The sequence below is a fragment of the Megalops cyprinoides genome, chromosome 12 (genome assembly GCF_013368585.1).
Source record: "Megalops cyprinoides isolate fMegCyp1 chromosome 12, fMegCyp1.pri, whole genome shotgun sequence".
In the NCBI taxonomy this organism is placed as follows: domain Eukaryota; kingdom Metazoa; phylum Chordata; class Actinopteri; order Elopiformes; family Megalopidae; genus Megalops; species Megalops cyprinoides.
This window is the reverse complement of record NC_050594.1, coordinates 18,892,865-18,911,267: the sequence shown is the minus strand read 5'-3', so window position 1 is coordinate 18,911,267 and position 18,403 is coordinate 18,892,865. Positions and strand designations below refer to the sequence as shown.

At 45.6% G+C, this 18,403-nt stretch overlaps 1 protein-coding gene across 1 annotated transcript in view; it reads right to left on the bottom strand.

The window, feature by feature from the left end:
* Positions 1–18,403, bottom strand: part of LOC118787531 (MAM domain-containing glycosylphosphatidylinositol anchor protein 1) — a 122,244-nt gene that overhangs the window by 45,116 nt on the left and 58,725 nt on the right. The window contains exons 5-6 of the mRNA XM_036543122.1: positions 3,667–3,863; positions 1,643–1,775 (exon numbers count right to left, since the gene is read on the bottom strand). Coding sequence (XP_036399015.1) covers positions 1,643–1,775; positions 3,667–3,863 — 330 coding nt within the window. The remainder of the gene's footprint in view (positions 1–1,642; positions 1,776–3,666; positions 3,864–18,403) is intronic.

Here is an 18,403-nt window from a genome sequence, read left to right as displayed (position 1 = left end):
CAAGATGTCATTCCCTTTCAACAAACAGTCAGACATTCTAGATGAATTCTAGATTAAATAAAAACTACTGTACAACTAGACAAATTTCAGCCCTGTAAGAAACAACCTGCAGTGTCTTTTAGCATCCCCCAAAATACATGAAAATCAAATTTCAATGAAAATGCATAGCACCTGTAGGATTAACACATTCTAAGATCTCAAAGCACTTTGTGATAATGAGAGTAACTAACCTCAACCCCCAACAATGTGCAGTGCCCACATGGGGGATTACAGCAGAAGGCCTTCCAGAACAAAATATATGTGTAACTGAGCAACACTAAGGAATGAAAAATGATACACATAAATTAGTGGTGCCTTAATTGTCTGACCATTGACCGTGACCTGGTCCCATCCAATCAGCTGGTCCTGCCCCAGCCTTCAGCCCAAGCCAGGCCCTACTCAGTCTTCCTGCTTCCCTTCTTTTCAAGTTCCTTTTTTCTCACCCCCCCCCCCCCCCCCAAAAAAAAACAAATCAGTACTGAATTTCTTCCACTCCAGCATCTCTTTCCTGCCGCACTTTTTTTTTTCGTTTATTTGGAAGGCGCTTTCATTCAAAGCAGCTTACAAATTCCTATTTGCGATGCCGTGTTTTCTCTCTCGCAGGTACAATCTGAAAGGGAGTTCTCTCAAGGGCATGCCTGCGGCGTCCTTGCTGGAGTTCGAGCCCCAGATTGGGAGTGTTCTGTGCCTCCCTTCACAATTTCACACAGACTGTCACAAATCTAGGAGGATGCACTCTCGCAGCTAACAGAGCTTTGTAAACCATTGGGAGAATGTGTGGTCCTTTTCCTTCGCATTCCCCCTGTTTAAATCCAGCAACAAACTGTCTATTTTGTAAGACATCACATTAATATTTCATTGTACTAAATTAAAGAACCTAACCATCGAAGAAAGGGAGATAACAAACGTCACTCTTTATTTATGAAGGTGTATTCTTTTTTTGTTGATTTCCTTTTTGTTTCAACATCCTTGTTCACATTTTGTGAGTGCCTCTTTCAGCTATGGTCTGACTATATTTTTCCTAACATACCTCCGGAACATTGCTCCACCACAGAGGCCTACATTCCTAAGTGACTATATTATGCTTCTCCCCATTATTTACTCCTAATTGACTTCTCTCTACATTAATGAATTATGCATGTGGGTGACCTTTGATCTTTACGGAAAGTCAAAAAGGCTAAAATCTTCCATTTATCTTAATCCCTGTCATTAATTATAGTCTTTCAAGTTTTATAAAAAAAAACTCCATGAATAGAATGGATTAACAGGTTAATCCTACAATAGTCTGCTCCTTGATGATATTTCAAACCACCCAAAAACACTGAAAAAAAATTACGCACTCTAGATATGTGTGATTTATTTCTAGGGTGCCTGTGGGTGTACACCTATTGGCCATCCTGACAGCACCATCAACAGTTACACATAAACTGATACAGAGACAATAAGAAAGGCCGGGACAGGTAAATTGAAATCGACAGGCTAAGATGCAGTCAGAAGAAAATAACAAGACAGACACAGTCACGCAGCGGAGAGTGAGTGAGAGAGAGAGAGAGAGAGGGGGGGGGGAGAGAGAGACAGAGCTAGCAGTACCACTTTGACTCACAGGTGGCGTTGGTGAGCTGGAAGGTAACGGAACTATCAGGGATGTCACACACGTTGCGAACAGACACTTGGCAGGTGTAGTTGGCAAAGTCCTGCGGCCGCAAGTTTTTCAGCTTCAGTACCTTCGTCTCTCCCTGCATGGGTGAGAAACGATGGTCAGACAAACCAACCAGAGACACACAAACACACACACACACCACACAGAGATAGACAGACTCATACACACGCATGCAAACAGAGACAGACAAATAAAGAAAGATAGATGCACACACACACACAAATACAGAAATGTGTGTGTGCACACATAAATATTTACATACAGAAACACAGACAGACACACACACAGAAACTATAGACAAGTTTTTTTTTTTTGCTTTATTCATATATTCTCTTTCTCTGTATGGTTATATTCATGGACGAAGGTTAAGGAGGACAGTTGATGATTGAAATAAATGGATAGAGGGGACAGACGTGAACAGACATTTGAAAGAACAGTTGTGAGTCCACATCTTGGGTGCTGAAAGAGCATTCTGCCCTGAGATTTCAGCTTTAGAGACAAAAGTTAACCAAAAACAGACAGCAGATGAATGGATTTCGGAATTTAAAATTCTGGGTAAGTGCATCAGCGAAATGAATAATCATCATTGTAATAATAAATTATAAAATCATCAATCCTCTTGCTCTCTCTGCTCCTCTCCATGCTGTGCAAACTATGCTTTAATAATGGTTTTCAGATTATGAATGCATATTTCATTTCCCTACCTGCCTGCCTGCTTGCATAGGTAAGTGGATTTCTCCACTAATTCTTCAATTGTTACTCATTGGAACAGCACTTGTGTTAATTGAAATTGTAGGATGTGTATGGGCTGAGGTAGTTCAGTTCAATAGAAGTAGAAGAACAATTACAGTAATGGCTATGGACCTGCAGAACCTATAGAGAGGAGCTGCATGCTGCAAAACTACAGTGTTGAATCTGTAAAGCCTTCCAAAAACATCCAATTTCTCCAGACATTCTCAGGATCAATCAACAATGAATCATTAAGAAACACCGTTTTCTGTTAGTCTGATGCAGATATACACAGGTACAGACAGAAAAGCACATACACACCAGACCACAAACACACACACACACACACACAAGTACATACACACATCAAAAAAACATAGATGGCTAATAAATATATACAGCATAAGTGCACTAACGCATATACACAAAAATACAAATACACACAGGTATACATACAATATGCATACAGACAGAAATACACAGATACAAAAGTGCAAACACACTATGACATCAATACAAACAGGTGCACAAACACACTTTGTAGTAGCACTGAGCGCCTCACTAGATTTCCTCAGCAAAAATATGCTATTCTCTTCAATAAAAGATTTAAAAGGACACAACAGACAGACAGATGCACACAGAGAGCAAGAGAAACAAAGAGACAGAGAGTGAGGGGAGGAAGGTGGTTACCAGGACTAGCAGGGATAGCAGGGGATGGCATCCCTGGTGAATCAACTCTTCTGATTGGCATGTTATTCCACATTGTTAAAAGTCTCCTCACTGTCTCTGTGTCCCTTTCAGCTTCCACACAATTTTGTGTATGTGTGTGTGTGCCTCTGTGTATGTGTGTATGTATATGTATGTATGTGTGTGTGTGTGTGTGTTTATGTGTGCGTGTGCCTCTGTGTATGTGTGTATGTATATGTATGTATGTGTGTGTGTGTGTGTGTGTGTGTGTTTATGTGTGCGTGTGCCTCTGTGTATGTGTGTACGTGTGTGTATGTGTGTGTGTGCCTCTGTGTATGGGTGTACATGTGTGTATGTGTGTGTGTGCCTCTGTGTATGGGTGTACATGCGTGTGTATGTGTATGCATGTGTATGCCTTTGCGTATACGTGTACATGTGTGTTTATGTTCATGTGTATGTACATGTGTAGATATGTGTGTTAGCCTTTGTGTATGTGTGTATGTGTGTGTGTGTTCTTAGTATTTTGTGATGTCTCTCATCTATAGTCATACCTGTGTGTAGAGAGGTTCATATATGTCCACCCCATTGTCCTTGTTCAGCTCGATGGGCTGGTTCCCTCGTTTCCAGATGAACCTCACCGGTGGATTGGAGTTGACGGTGCAGCGCAGAAACACGGTCTTCTCCTGGTAGTAGGTCCCGCGTACGTCACTGAGAGTCTGGTGTACGGTGAGCAGGGGCTTGTCCAGGTCTGAAACACACACACAAACAAACAGAAGCCTTACAATTCTCTTTGCCTGTTCATTGCCATTCATTGACAGAGTAGGGCTTGACATGTCAATGTGTAACAGTAAATCGTTACCTTTGATTTCTTCGTTTCACTCTCTCTCTGTCAACTTTACCATTGCGAATTCATGCACCAATGTAAGAGACTGTGTTCCTGACTGTGAGTTTCCATTCCATTAACCTGACACTGTCCACAGTGCTCCTCCTGCTGCCCACTACCGCAGCCCCCATCCCACACTTCAGAGAGATGTATTGGAGTGTACAGGGACTCTGTGCCCCCATTCCGCCCCATCTCCCAGGCTTGGAGCAGAGTTAACAAAGTGAATCTGTCATTCCAGCTGCCCCACCAAACCGCTTGTGGTTGTCTTCTAGCATTAGACCACTGTGCACTTCATTGATTCAGGAGAGGCAACGGCTCAGACCACAGAGAGGTGGCTGGTCACGGATGAGGTCTGAAACCTCAGTTTAATTTCCAGCCACCTTTTAAGGCCGGGGACATTAACTGAGGAGGAACGTGGAGGCGGCTTATTTCTTCATGGGCCCGTGCACCCCGGCTCACCTTGCTAGTTATCCATCTTATCTCAAGCCGCCATCCTGGCCGTTTTAATTGGGGAATCTCCTCCTCTCGTCACAAACTCTGGGACATCGATACACCGACATTAACAGCTGAAAAAGCCATTGATTGAGTTGGAGAGGGGGTATCTTGTCACCTTATTAGAGGAAGGACTCACAGGTCTAAACAGACTGAGGCAGCTTCGGAGCAGCTCCTGGGCTGAAGGGCACAGACAAGCTGACAGATGAGAAGCGCTGTGCCTGGGACAGGGGCTCAGAGGACTGCAGAGGGACTCCGCTCCCCCCTGGAGGGGGCTATTGGCTCACAGCGGCTTAATTGGGATGCTGACGACCCATCCGCTCAAAAAAAAAAAAAAAAAAGAAACCTTTGCTGCAGTTCCCCCGGCTGCTCCGCTCCTCTCTCCGACAGACACGTCACTCGCCCTCTAAGAGCATCATCATTTCCTGACACTGGAAGGAAGGCTGATGGGCAAAAGAAACACATCAGCTAAAGAGATCGGACTGATTGACAATTCAGCTCTGAAGAGAGGGGGCTGAAAAAATGATCCCTACAATTAATGATGATGCAGGAGTGTCACATGGTGACAAAGTGCAGCTATACGCCTTTATTGCACCCATGCATCTCCAAGTGCTTGCTGTAGACCCTGGAACTGCATTTTGAAAAGCTGAAGCACCCACTTGTTAACCTTCCCTAATACAGTGCTGCGCTATTAATTACAGCATGGGTATTAAGTGCAACGTGTTGCGAAAGCATGATAAATGATACATAAACAGGAAGCAACGTGAATGACACTCACGCACTAACCCAGACTGATTAGATGGGACACGTTTCCCTAATGGCAACATCAAAGCCATCAAAGCCTGCCACATTAGCGGAGCTGTGCAGAGGTGTGAATTAGGCAAAGCGTCCCCCACCCGGTCTTCATGTGTAGTAGCAGGGACAACGCAGAGGAAACAGTTATGGATGGCCAAAAAAACAACCCTCCCCAATCCCACACTGCTCTCTACTCTCCATCAGGACACAGAGAAGGCTCTCAGCTCCAAAGCACATGTCAGAGTCAGAATGATTTTGTTTCATCAGTCAACAACCCTGAATACCCATGAAAAGGGGGACCGAGTGTTTTGCAGGACTTGATCAAGGGTGGATCATGCCAGACATGCCAGAACTTGTTAAAATCACTTCCCCACCCTACTGATTATCACCCAATCAGCAAAAGACATTTAGGTAAGTCAGTGCATATGACAAGCCAAACTAGGACCTACTGTAGCATCTACTGAGCGCTGTCTTTTATATTATTCAAGTATGCGTCAAACTATAAACGCCTCTTGAAGTACAAGAACTCCTCCTCTTTACAATGGACAGATGCTGGAGCAGCGGTCTCCTGCTCCTGGGTAGTGATCAAACATCCTGTGCCCTGGCAGCTGTGCCCAGTCCATGCTGGGCACTCCACACTCACATCCCACTTCTCAAAGAGTAGTGCCTGGACATGTCAGAGACACCGGTGAGAACCCTGCCAGCTTGATCTCTCTGGTTGTTTGGTCCTGTGGCCAGAGAGAGAGAGAGCAACAGAGAGAAAGAGAGAGTGGGACCAGCTTGGTCCTTTGGAACACTTCCCTTCTCAGACTCTGCCAATGGACCTGCTTTCTTTTATCATATTCCCAGACATATTTCGCGCCTGCGTTTCACTCCACATAAGTGTTGCCTTTGTTTTCAGTTGGCCTTGGATTAGATTGTAATAATGGTATTTCTGTCCCTACCACGGCTTCAAAGGCTCGTCAACCTCCGCCGCAAACTGCGCCCGACAGGTAAGGATGTTTTCTGGCAGCGATAGAGAGAGCGTCACGTCATCTCGTGCGTTTATCTGCACAGAAGTGCAAGCGAAAAGCGCAAGTGAGTTTTATGTACTGGGCAGGGCTTTGTGATAAAAGGCAGTGTCAGCTGGTGGATGCACTAAACATGGCACCGCATTAAATAACGGCATAGTCTACAGTACGCTCCTAAAAACAGCGTGGAAGACTCGTATTTCAGCGTGATTACATCACCTATAAGGGGCGTTGTCACTATGCAGTGAAGCAGGGAAAGTTGATTGCATTTGGCATGATGGTAAAGGCCACACACATTGCTGAGCTTCAGTCCATAAGCAAGTGAAGGATGAGCTGTACCAGGAATTAATTCTGTTAGAAAAAATAAACAACTCATAATGGAGAGCCACTCATCCATCTCCACATTCTGTTTGCATAAATAGCACATTATTTTGTAACTGGATCAATTTCAGCTGCTGTGATTTCAGGCGCGTGTGCCATAGCATTGCGTTTGAGCAGCAAGACAAACAATTTCACCGTCAGCCCCACAGACAGACAGCGCTGTCTCTCTGCGGCTCAGGGGGCCCTCCTGCACCGAGCTCTGCATGGCTGATCCAAGCGTAATTAGCCGCAGACAGGGAGAGGACAGGAGGAAATCTATCCGATAGCATAGCACGCAGTGACCTTTGATCTGTCTAATCTCCAATGGAGGAAGCTTGATTTTCAAATCCTCTTTGATTTCCGATAAACAAGCGTGTCTCTAATAGCTCTGTGCATGGAGAGTACTGCTGCACCGCACCAGTGGGACCATCAAGGCAGGACAGGGTGGGAGCACAGGCAACACAGAAAGAGGCCAAGGTATGGGGAGACAGTGTTCACAAGTACTGAGCCAGGAACGGTGAAACCTAAAATTCCTCATGAACCCAAACATCACATAAAAACTGGTCCACTGTGAGAGCTTAGGGGCACTATCTGTCCTCACAGAGAGGTACACAGGAAACGAGGAAGTACAGTGAGAGAGCAAAACAGGAAGTAGAGACAGAGGGGCACTGGACAGGAAGTGAAGTAAGGGCTCCTTATTCTGCAGTCATATCATATTGGACAATCAAGTCATAAACACCAGTTAGACAGTCATGTATCATATCTGAACCCTGACTTCTCCCACTTCCTGACCTTTGACATCATCCGGGGAAGTCCAGAAACCTTGTACTGATTAACCCTCGAGACAAGAAGCACGGATCTGTGAGGACATTTTGTCTCCATATTTACAGCATCTACATTAATGTGGTGAACCAGTCCTGCAGGTTCTTCCACAGCATGATCAGAACAGTTATATATCAGTCATCATTTTCTACAGGCTCCTGAGTGGCTCAGTCAGTGAAAGCACTCATTCTGAGTGTAGACTAAGTGCTATGGCCCACGTTCGAACCCAACCATGTCACTAGCCGACAGTGCCCGGGAGCTCACAGGTGGAACATATTGGCTTCGTTCTGCTGGGGATAGGGGTGGGTACGTCGGCAGGGGCTTCGGTCCCATTAGCAGCAGCGACCCCTGCTCGTCGATCGGGCACCTGTGGTCCACGTGCCAAAGCTGCATACAAAATGTCTTCCTCTGACTCATCTCTGTGCTAGCTTAGCTTGTAGACCACAGTGTGAATGACAGTGCACAATGAAAAGGGTAGAGTAATAATACAAGGTAATGTTGCTCCTATACATGATAATTTGGCACCATATCAATACTGCCTGTATGAGGTAATACTGACCTTATAGACCATTTTTAGGCTCTATGTGCATTTTTATCACTAATTTTCAGCTTGATGTTAATTTACAGTGTTGCTAGATGTTCTCTCATGTTTTTTTATTGTTTTTTTTGTTGTTGCTGCTGTGGCATGCATTTTAATTTCTATTGATGATCTCATAAGATGACCTTGTAGTTGCTCCGGATAAGAACATTTGCAAAATAAATAATATAAATTATAAATAATGATGATAATAACATGCACAATGACTATTCACCTTTGCTGTGCGCGAGACTGTGTGTGCGTGCATTAAAATGTTTACGACTGAGAACTAAATGAGGGGAAAAGGAAACAGACCTTGTAAAGAAAGGTGGAGCAAGGAGACAGTGAATAAAGGCGGGAGGTAGCAGAGGGAGAGTGAGACGTAGAGATAAGGTGGAGAGGTGCATATGTCACCGGCAGGACTGGGAAAAGTCTCTCTGAATTCATTGTTAAAGCTCTTTCTTTCTCTAGAACTTTCCAGCAGATCATTAATCTGAAGGGAAGCAAATTGATTATGCAGAGGTGGACAAAGGTGCAGCCACGTTCAAGCTCAAACCAAGGGGAGACAAAACAGATCTATTATCTGTACCAGTCTATTATCTGTACTGATTTAGTATAAGTACTGAGTCAATGAGAGATCCCAAAAATATACACTTTGTGTGTACATGTACGTGTTTCTGCTAGTGTGTGTTTGTGTGTGCATTGGTGCTTGTGTGTGAGTGTGTGTGTGTGTGTGTGCGTGTGTGTGTAATATGTAACACCAGTATCAATGCTGTGCACAGAGAAATATAGGCGGTCCTCACTTTTGATCCATCCAGTGCTTCATCAATAATTTAAAATTCCACACGCTGCTTTAGACAGAGCAGAAAACACACACAAGTCCTACATTTCCAAAATAATGAGGACATTGTGAGTTTTTAAAATGCAAAATAAAGAAGTAAAGTTTTATTTATGTGTTTTGCTTTTGAAATCAATATTTTCCATCCTCATTTGATTTTGTATAAAATCAAGATTTGCTTGTTTGCCTCCATTCCACAGAAAGTAGGGCAGTGGAGTAGAGAGGACAGCAAAGCAGAGACGAGGCCTCAGAGCAGCTTCTTTGCCCAGGCCATACTGCAATTGGCACAGGACTGACTGGGTCATAGCTGATACACTGCACAGAGCACTAAGCACAGGGCTGACTGGGTCACAGCTGATACACTGCACAGAGCACTGAGCACAGGGTTGACTGGGTCACAGCTGATACCCTCACAGAGCACTGAGCACAGGAGGGTCATAGCTGATACACTGCATAGAGCACTAAGCACAGGGCTGACTGGGTCATAGCTGATACACTGCACAGAGCACTAAGCACAGGGCTGACTGGGTCACAGCTGATACACTGCACAGAGCACTGAGCACAGGGTTGACTGGGTCACAGCTGATACCCTCACAGAGCACTGAGCACAGGAGGGTCATAGCTGATACACTGCATAGAGCACTAAGCACAGGGCTGACAAGGTCATAGCTGATACACTGCATAGAGCACTAAGCACAGGACTGACTGGTCATAGCTGATACACTGCACAGAGCACTGAGCACAGGACTGACCGGGTCACAGTTGATACCCTGAACTAACCAGGGAATTCAGAGCTGACCGAGTCATTCCAGACTAACAAGAATAGACCAGCTGCCCAGAACTGACTGTAACACATAACCTGATGATTGCATTCCATCATATCATTTTACATTACATCATGTTTCGGTCAATAGTATTCTTCCTCCTATTTCTCATCTTACATAGACTCGGCGTTCTTTTAATATCTGGATGTGGGTGTTTACTGGAAATACACAGCCACCCAGTGAAAGCCTGTGATACAGCAGCAGCCCTTGATACAACCACATGACTCCTCTGACCACAGTTACACTGTCCTAATCCTGGCTCCATATTGTTTCAGACATCAGTAGGGTAGCACCAATGTATGCAACTTGTCCAGGACGGCCACTTACAAGGGATTCTGCCGATGTGTGGTGCTTAAAGAACTGTGCTTGCAAATTGAAGTTTGTAGGTTTGGCATTCCCAGGTGGGTCATAGCAATTAAGGTACTTGGATCACTCCAGAAAACATTCAGCTGTATAACTGGATGCACGATATTGAAGTTATGTAATTAGCCCTGGATGAGCCAGTGCTTTTTATACCCTCACCTCACACCCCACCACACGGTGAGAGAGGGACAGCACCTGAAGGGGGAAGTGTCAGACTCCCTTGCTAAATCAGCATGTCAGTATTGTGTTTAACTGTATCCGTGCAGGGTGAGAAACACGTGCCCCAGTGGGCTTACAGTGATGCTCTTTGCCAGGCTTTGACTCAGGGAGCTGAGCTTTCCCCAAGAGCACTTTGACACTGCACTCCATCCATACCACGGCAACCCGAAGCACCAGCTACCCTGGAGCAAATGCAGTATATTCAATAATTCATTCTGTATTCTGTTTGAGCTTCTGTGAGAGTGTGTGTGCAAGTCAGAGAGAGAAAGAGACAGAGAGAGAGAGAAAGAGAGAGAGAGAGACAGAGAGAGGAGTCAGGGACATTATTTAACTAACCCTACTAATTAGCGTAATACTTAACACTCCTATCAACAAGGATCCTATTCAGGATTCTTGAAATTACTGCAGTAAAGTGTTATCATCACTCAGCCAGCATGCCCTTTGGCGGCAGATCCCAAACCCCCTTTGGCAAACAGCTACCCCGTGCACGGTGTATTCAAATGATGCCTGTAGGCAAGAAGGCAGTATAATCAATTATGTACAGTTCCAGAGGCCCCTCGATCAGGGTCCTTTGAAACTTCATTTACCCTTCAATTATGAGCGCGCTGAACAGGGGTTCTCCTGTGACGGTCCACAGAGGTCAGGGGGTCAGGTGGTGGGCCGCAGGCCTCCGGGCGGTGATGTCACGGCCGAGGAGCGCAGCTGAGAGTCAGCCCCCCCGTCCCGGCCCCGCGAGGCCTCCATCACAGAAGCATCTCCTGCCCTCCTGCCTAATTAAGCCCACGCCGCGAAGCACGACGAATCTCTCCCGCTTTTATAATGAGTTATTTAGTCTACAGCGCTGACCCGCCATGGCGAATCTGCATTACCTCACTGCTGACTTTAATTAAAACACAGCCAGGCCTGTACTCCTCTCCTGTCACCGGCAAAGGAGACACGGCCCCGCCCAGTCCCTGCTGTGAGGCCTCCTTTGGTGCACGCCGTCATGAGCACACTGCACGCCCTGAACACGCCAAGGGGGTGCGTGTCTGCGCTGCAATGTGGACCGCTGATGACCACGTTTCCCTTCCCATTTAACGCTGCGTTTATTCTCCCCAGTACGGTGGCACCACAGATGCTCGCAGGGCTCGTCGGCAGTCCGGGGAGTAAAGGACGGCTCCCGTTTAATTGGCTGCGGAGAATAATTGCTGCAGTTAAACGTTTTTAATGCTGCGGAGAGATTTCGGTGGCCGTGCTATTAGTCACACGCAGGCCCATATTGACTTTAAACAGTCAGTAATGAACCCTGCGTCCGTCTCCCCAACGAGCTACGGAAAGACCACCAATCTGTTACCATCAAGGTAATGGAGGGACCGATTCTCATCAGCCTTAACCAAGACTCCCTGACACTGCATTACAAAAAAAAATCAGCTGGGTCGGGCGGAGAATAAAAGTGGATTTTGGTTAAACATACAAACACTGCAGCTAGACAACATGTGGACTGCTTACTTCACATTGCAATCTTTGCACATCCATGTTTGTCAAATGAACCTAATGACTGCATGAAATCCTGCATTCATTTCATTAGCAGAGTAGATGAGGATATTACTTATCACTTTGGTAAATGTTACCTCTGCAGTGCAGCCCGTGTGGTCCTCATGACTGGGATCTCATTTGTGTAATAATAAGTCACATTTAGTAATGTTAACCCCTATCAGTGAATTAGAGGTGTGACTGCATTCTGTGTCAGTGCCCAGTGTCAGGGTCTTTGGTCACAGCAGGCTGAAGACTTGTATTGAAGGTTGTGAAGTACGTTCAGAATATTACATTTACACCTTAACATGCACACTTAATTCACAGAGTTTTCCACAAAAGCTGTCAGATCCTACTAGCCTCAGCGTATGTAAATTGTACTTTGTCAGAGGGAATAGAGATGGGGCCTCTGCTGTCTGCTCTGATCCCTGGCCTGTACTACAATAGTCTGGTAATCCGCAGTTGGGAATGAAGCCGTAACTCCTGCCCAGACCTGGGGCCTTCGGCCTTGGTATACAAACCCTTCATATCCTCCCTCTCTCCAATGCTGTGGAATAAGACTCTTAAGATGAGTGATTACACAGTGGCATAAGAGCTGGTTCTCTGTGCACTGGGACCGCTGTTCGACCCGCCAAGCGGTAACCAGATTTCATTCTGAAGGTACACGGCTGCTTTAAGGGCTTTTCGTGGTGCCTTTGTGGCGGTTATTGCATATTTTTTGCTATTGATTTGCACCGGGTTCTCTCCCCCGAAAGTGCTGAGCAAGCCAGTAAATGTTAACACAATTTAAGGCGGCCCTTGTGCTAGTTGATTATGATTTTTTTCCCATTCAGTTTGTTTGTTTGTGTATATATATGTGTGTGTGTGTGTGTGTGTGTGTGTGCATGCAGACTGAAGCTGGCCACTATCCCAGAGGAGAGACATGTTATAAGCCAAACCCCCTCCCCCTTTCCTTTCTCCCTCCTTTTCATTGAGTGCCTGGGAGCCTCAGGGGCCCTCTGGTTCTCTCTCCTCTCTCCTCGGCCCTTTCCTCATTACCCAGCCTGACTCCTTAACACTCCACAGGCTGTAAATTAAAAATGGGATCAGGGAACAGGGAGAGGCGCTCGTGGTCGAGGTGAGTAAGCTATATTCCAAATGCTCCTTGAGGGACAAAGAGAGGATTCGATGTCAGATGTAAATCAAGAGCTACAGAGGAAGAAGCAAGTGAAAAATGTCAAAGCCATTAAAAAACATTAAGACTTGTTCAGTCTTGCGCCGAAGTAAACGGGGTCTTTTCCCCCCTGGAGTTTCTCTTTGAAAATGAAGGAGAGGGTGTGACGTGCTTATCCCGTGAAATGCTAAAAAATAATGACACTAAATGGCTACTAAGCCTTTACATCAATGGGAGGGTTTGATTATACTGAGAGAAAGTCCGAAAATAGTGCAGCCTGGCAAAGGCTCAAGCTGAAGGACAATACAAGTACACCTCTCCTAACAATCCATTGCTCACCAGTCAATTAACCCTTATCATTTCCAGGTCTCTGGCTGGGGCATCATATTATTAAAGCCAACCCTACAGGAATGCCAGAGTTCCATGTAGCCTGCGCTGGATTGAGGACGAAATTCTTTTCGGTGGTGAATTGCTTTAGTTTATTTTTTTTCTTCTCACCCGAACAACAGCAAGAAACAAAAGTTGCCTAAAAGGTCAATATTATTTCAGTTCCATCCTGTAATGTATCGCATAACCTTCATGGGCGAGGGAAAAACACTATAAGAAGTAATAGAACACATTTTAGATAAATCCAGCAAAACGATGTGGACAAGTGGGCAGATCTTATCTCGTCTAGACTGGGGCTGGGTTTTATTTTTCACATTTTCTTCTTTGCTACAGAGCCCCCCCATTCCCCCTCCCCCTGTTATCGTGCCCGGTTTGTGTGCAGGCTCATTTTTGCCCCTCCTGGGAGGACCCGCTGTGCTCTTGCGCCCATGCCTGTCGACATGAAGCAGCGGCCTGCGAAATTTCACCACACGACAAGCCGACGGAGCTCCACTCATCCGGCACTCAAATGTCAGGCCAGCAGACCCCTTTCAGCGCAGGTACAACCAGATCCTTCATTATGTGCCTGAATTAATCAGGCTTCATCAGACAACCAAATAGACGGCAGAGCCAGAGTCCCGCAGGGCCGTGGGCCGCGATGCCGTGTGTTTGATTTGCGGGAGAACAAGCAGCGGCACGGCCATTACGAGACCCCCGGGATGAGGGGGTGGGGTTTTGGGCAGATAAGGCGGTGCAGGGTCTGTGCGCATGGAGTGGACAGCTTCCTCTCTGATTCCGTACGCGGCGCACAGTTGGCGAGACGGCGGTGCTTGCCAGGAGGGCTGGTTAAGCACATGGCCCACCATCCGTCCATCGGAGCATCCTCGGGTGAGAGCCCGGGTTTGTAATGAGGAGACACAGAGGGAGAGGGACCGGCTGCTGTGCACATACATGCTCCCGCACACATGCACACATGCACACACACACACACATACATTAACGCACACACAAGCACATGCACCACACACAGACAAGCACACACGTACATGCACACAACCACACACGTGCATACATGCACACACAAACACAAGCACATGCATACAGGCACATATGCACAGATGTATACGCATGCACACACCAGTTCTTTTCCTAGCCTGCAGTGTCTGCTGGTTGTCTGCATGTTGTGTACATGTGTAGCAATTGAAAAGAGACAGCTTTCACTGAAGTTAAAAATAAAATGAGGATTGGAGAGGTTCTACGGATATTTCTGCCAGCCTCACCTCCCTTCAAAGCTATAATTAACTAATTATTTTTAATGCTTCTTTAATTCTATTGTGCTTTTCTAATTATGAAGTATGCCTTTCTTATCAAAAAAGCACATTCAAATTGTTTATTTTTCTCCATTGAAGAACAACTTAAATAAACATTGAGCTGCTCTTTATCTCTGCACCAACGCTAAATAGCAAAACACTTTCATTCTTAGTGAGAGCAAATCTTATTGGGTTCATCTGAATAGATTTAGCTGTAAATATTGTCATGAATAAGAGTGAAGTACAGTTCAAAAATAAATTTCTAAATCCTCCAAGCTTATACATAATCAACAATAATATTCCTGGGGCAATGTGGATTTAATTAGGCCAGAAATGCAATCATAAGCATTCATAATGTAGCTGATGTTCCACTAAGGCGCTGCAGCAAGGCTTGATTTTTTTAAAGATTGGCAGAAAAAAAACACCAAGTTTGTTTCTTGCTTTGTTGTTCCGGTTTGGAGTCCTTCACTCCAGCTTCCTACATTGCAATGTTGGCTGGCAGGTGAAATAAATCCTCCACTCATAAACTCTAAGCCATCCTGAGCCGAGGCTCTGAATGACATTAAAACCAATAGGACTGCACTTAAAAAGTCAAGCTGGACCTCGGAGCCACGCGGCGCTCAGGGAAAATGCCATTTTTCAGCGGGCGGAGTGACAGTAAAACAGGGCAGAAATAGGAATTTGTGCTGTAGGTGTCCCCTGCCCGTCTCCTGCACGCGTGATTTACACTGAGCTGGGCCTCGCGCTCCGCGGCAGTAAAACACACAAAGATCCTCCAGCTCTCCTCGAGTGAGAACTTTTAAATAACAATTCAAACAACTCAGAGGGAAAAGCAGGACTCGGGGAGGCGACCCCAAAATGTCTCGCGCGCTCACGTTCACCGGCAACCGCGGAGGGAGTCGCAAGCTGTTCACACTGCGGATCCCTGCCGGCTGCTTTACAGCGAGCACAGTAAAAAAAAAGTCCCATCCCTTTCCCTTTCTTCCACTCCCTTGTCCCCTAAGATGTACAGGACTTTCGCTGCCTCCTTGCGTGAGCGAGACAGCCGCGGTGTTGTTTCATACAGCGTGTGATGTGAGGAAGCTTTCTCACGTCACTGCCGATCGCTCGTACGTCACACGGGCAGAATGTGCTGGCGGGGAGAGCGTGTGCCAGTTTGACTGGAGTCACACTGTAAAACAGGGGAATGGGATTAGAAAGGATGTCCAGGGTTTTCACAGGGACATTATGAAAGCAGATGTGACAGAGCATGTATTCAATTTACACAGGGTAACAGTAGGATGGGCTCCCATGCCAAAGCATACAGCCCATTCTATGAAGACAAAGCAGCAGGGCCCGATGCCACAGTATGCCTGTATAAAGAAAATTTCATAGCATGGTGAATGGGCAGCACATCTTAAAACAGCCAGTCTCCATCCCTATTATACTAGCCTTAGGCATCGTATTGGAGAAGGCTGGCCAAAGCAGCCGCCCAGTAGCACCTGATCCAATGGAAACCATGCTCATGCTCTGAGTCCCTTTTACGGTCATGAGAGGGAGGGGCTAAACTGGCAGGAGGGCAGAGGATTTATTGTCCAAACGGCAGTTGGCTCTTTTGGGAGCTGTACACACAACGATTAGAGCCCGCATGGGGATGGATTACCTGAGGCAAACCGCTCCATGCAGCCTATGGCTCCAGTGAGCTCCAGTGAGGACAGGTTATTTGACTACACTCTAAGGACCTGATGTTCAAAGAATACTGATAAGAGCTACTCTTTTGTTCAGTAGGCACAATTAAAGAAATTGCACATGCAATGTTTTTTCCTTTTTGCAAGTAATCTACCAAGAGTAATTACCTAAATGATGATATCTACAAACAGAGGTGATTTTGTGAAGTGATTTGATTTCAAACTTAGATGCAGCTCAGAGAATGAGGGAAGAGAAGAGGTGAACCAACACGTCACAGTGCTACAGCATGGAAATTCCAGCATAGCATGGAGAAATGCAATTTGTATCTGCAGATCTGCAGGAAGGTAAATGCTGTGGGGAAAAATAATATAAATAAAGAGAAAATAAAGAGGATGCAAGAGAAAAAAAAAAACAACACAGCAAGATTTGAGGCACTGCACAAATGATATGTTCTGATGAAAATCATACTCTTTGATTGCACCTATGTCTCCTTCTCACTAGACTTCCAGTAGCCATACTGGAACATACTTCCAACAGCCTGCATTAATGTTAAGGTTGCTGTCTGCCTTCTAACAGTCTACCTATTATTATATGTGTGCAACTGCCTTTCCCACAATTGCTTTGAGCTTTTTTACTTTGAGCCTTAGTTATTGCACAACCATCCATCAGCTCTTTCTCCTCCCACTGTTTTGCGCTTTCCCATTGGGATGACTAACATTACATATTCATGCACATGGACCAGGACAAAGCCACGATTCGCGCATCTTCCACATTTAACATGTGTAAACCTCAGTGCACCAGATAAGTAGATATGCCTCAGTGGCTTATTGCTCGGGGTGACACTTTTGTGAGTTTTATAATGCCTCCAAGCCTTTAGTAAAGCATCCCCTTGGTGCACTGTGCACTGGCTCATATGTACATGTGTCTGCATTTTTTTTGTTTGTTTTTTTTTTCATTTTTTAATTACAGGCTACAATGTAATCATACTGATAAAAAAGACAATCCCCCCATCAACATCTATAATCCAGATTGAACTGAACAGGATCATCTGAGGAATTCATTTCCTGCATGTTTTTCAAAATTACTGCATAATGAAACATTTTCATCCCTTCATTAGTCCAATAAAGTTGTCAACAACAATTCACTGAACTCAACAGTACTTGACAATGTCCTGTTTAATAAAATGTTACATTTTTTACAGATTGTCAAATAATCTGTAAAGCTCCTAAAATCAGAAAAATCCACAGGGATTTCATCTCTTTTTGTTTCATCTGGGACAATGGTCTTGTTTTCACATTTGATCATTAAATGCACCGATCCTGCTTTGATGTTGGGTTACAACTGTATTGATAGTATTAGCCTTGTCGCTAAAGACGTGTTAAAAAAGCACTAGCATAGTTTACTATAAAGCGGTAAAGAGTCACTGCTTTCAATGATACCCTGGTAATTATTGGAGCTCAGTGCACAACTAATTTAGCCACATAACCATACTTAGCATTCTCAGCCCTGCAACGGGGAGATGCAATTCTGCCAGTTTAGGGAGACAGAGGCAAGGGTGGGGGAGGCCCATGGTACAGGGTGTGAGTGGGCTAATGTTGGGGGGTGGGGGGGGGTGGGGGGTCAACAAGCCAAGTCAGCACATATAGTGCACTATATTGGTGGCAGCTGCCTAATCCCGGCCATAAAGCTCATAAACAGTGGGAAACAGTGAGGGGTGGCTGGCGGGGGGGGGTGACTTGGACGAGGGCAGCCCCACGGCCTGATGCACCAATTAAAGCAGATTAAACAGGAGGAGGAAAAGCACACTCAGCGTGCCGCGGGCTAATTAAGACCCCCACGACATGACTTATCTCACCGTCAGAGCCTGTTTTTCATGGCCCACGCCTGGCCTGTCATTGCCCAATCAATGCCGATCGATACTCAGAGGCAGACGTGCCTCGGGGGGGTGGGGGAGGGGTGATGGGGGACACCCTCCCTCCTCACCCCCCCAGTGAGACAGTGATTGCGTCTGCGATGCAGAGACACATTAACATGCATGGTTTATGGGCGCACTGGGGGGAAACAAACCCTTAAACATCAATACTGGATTCCCTATT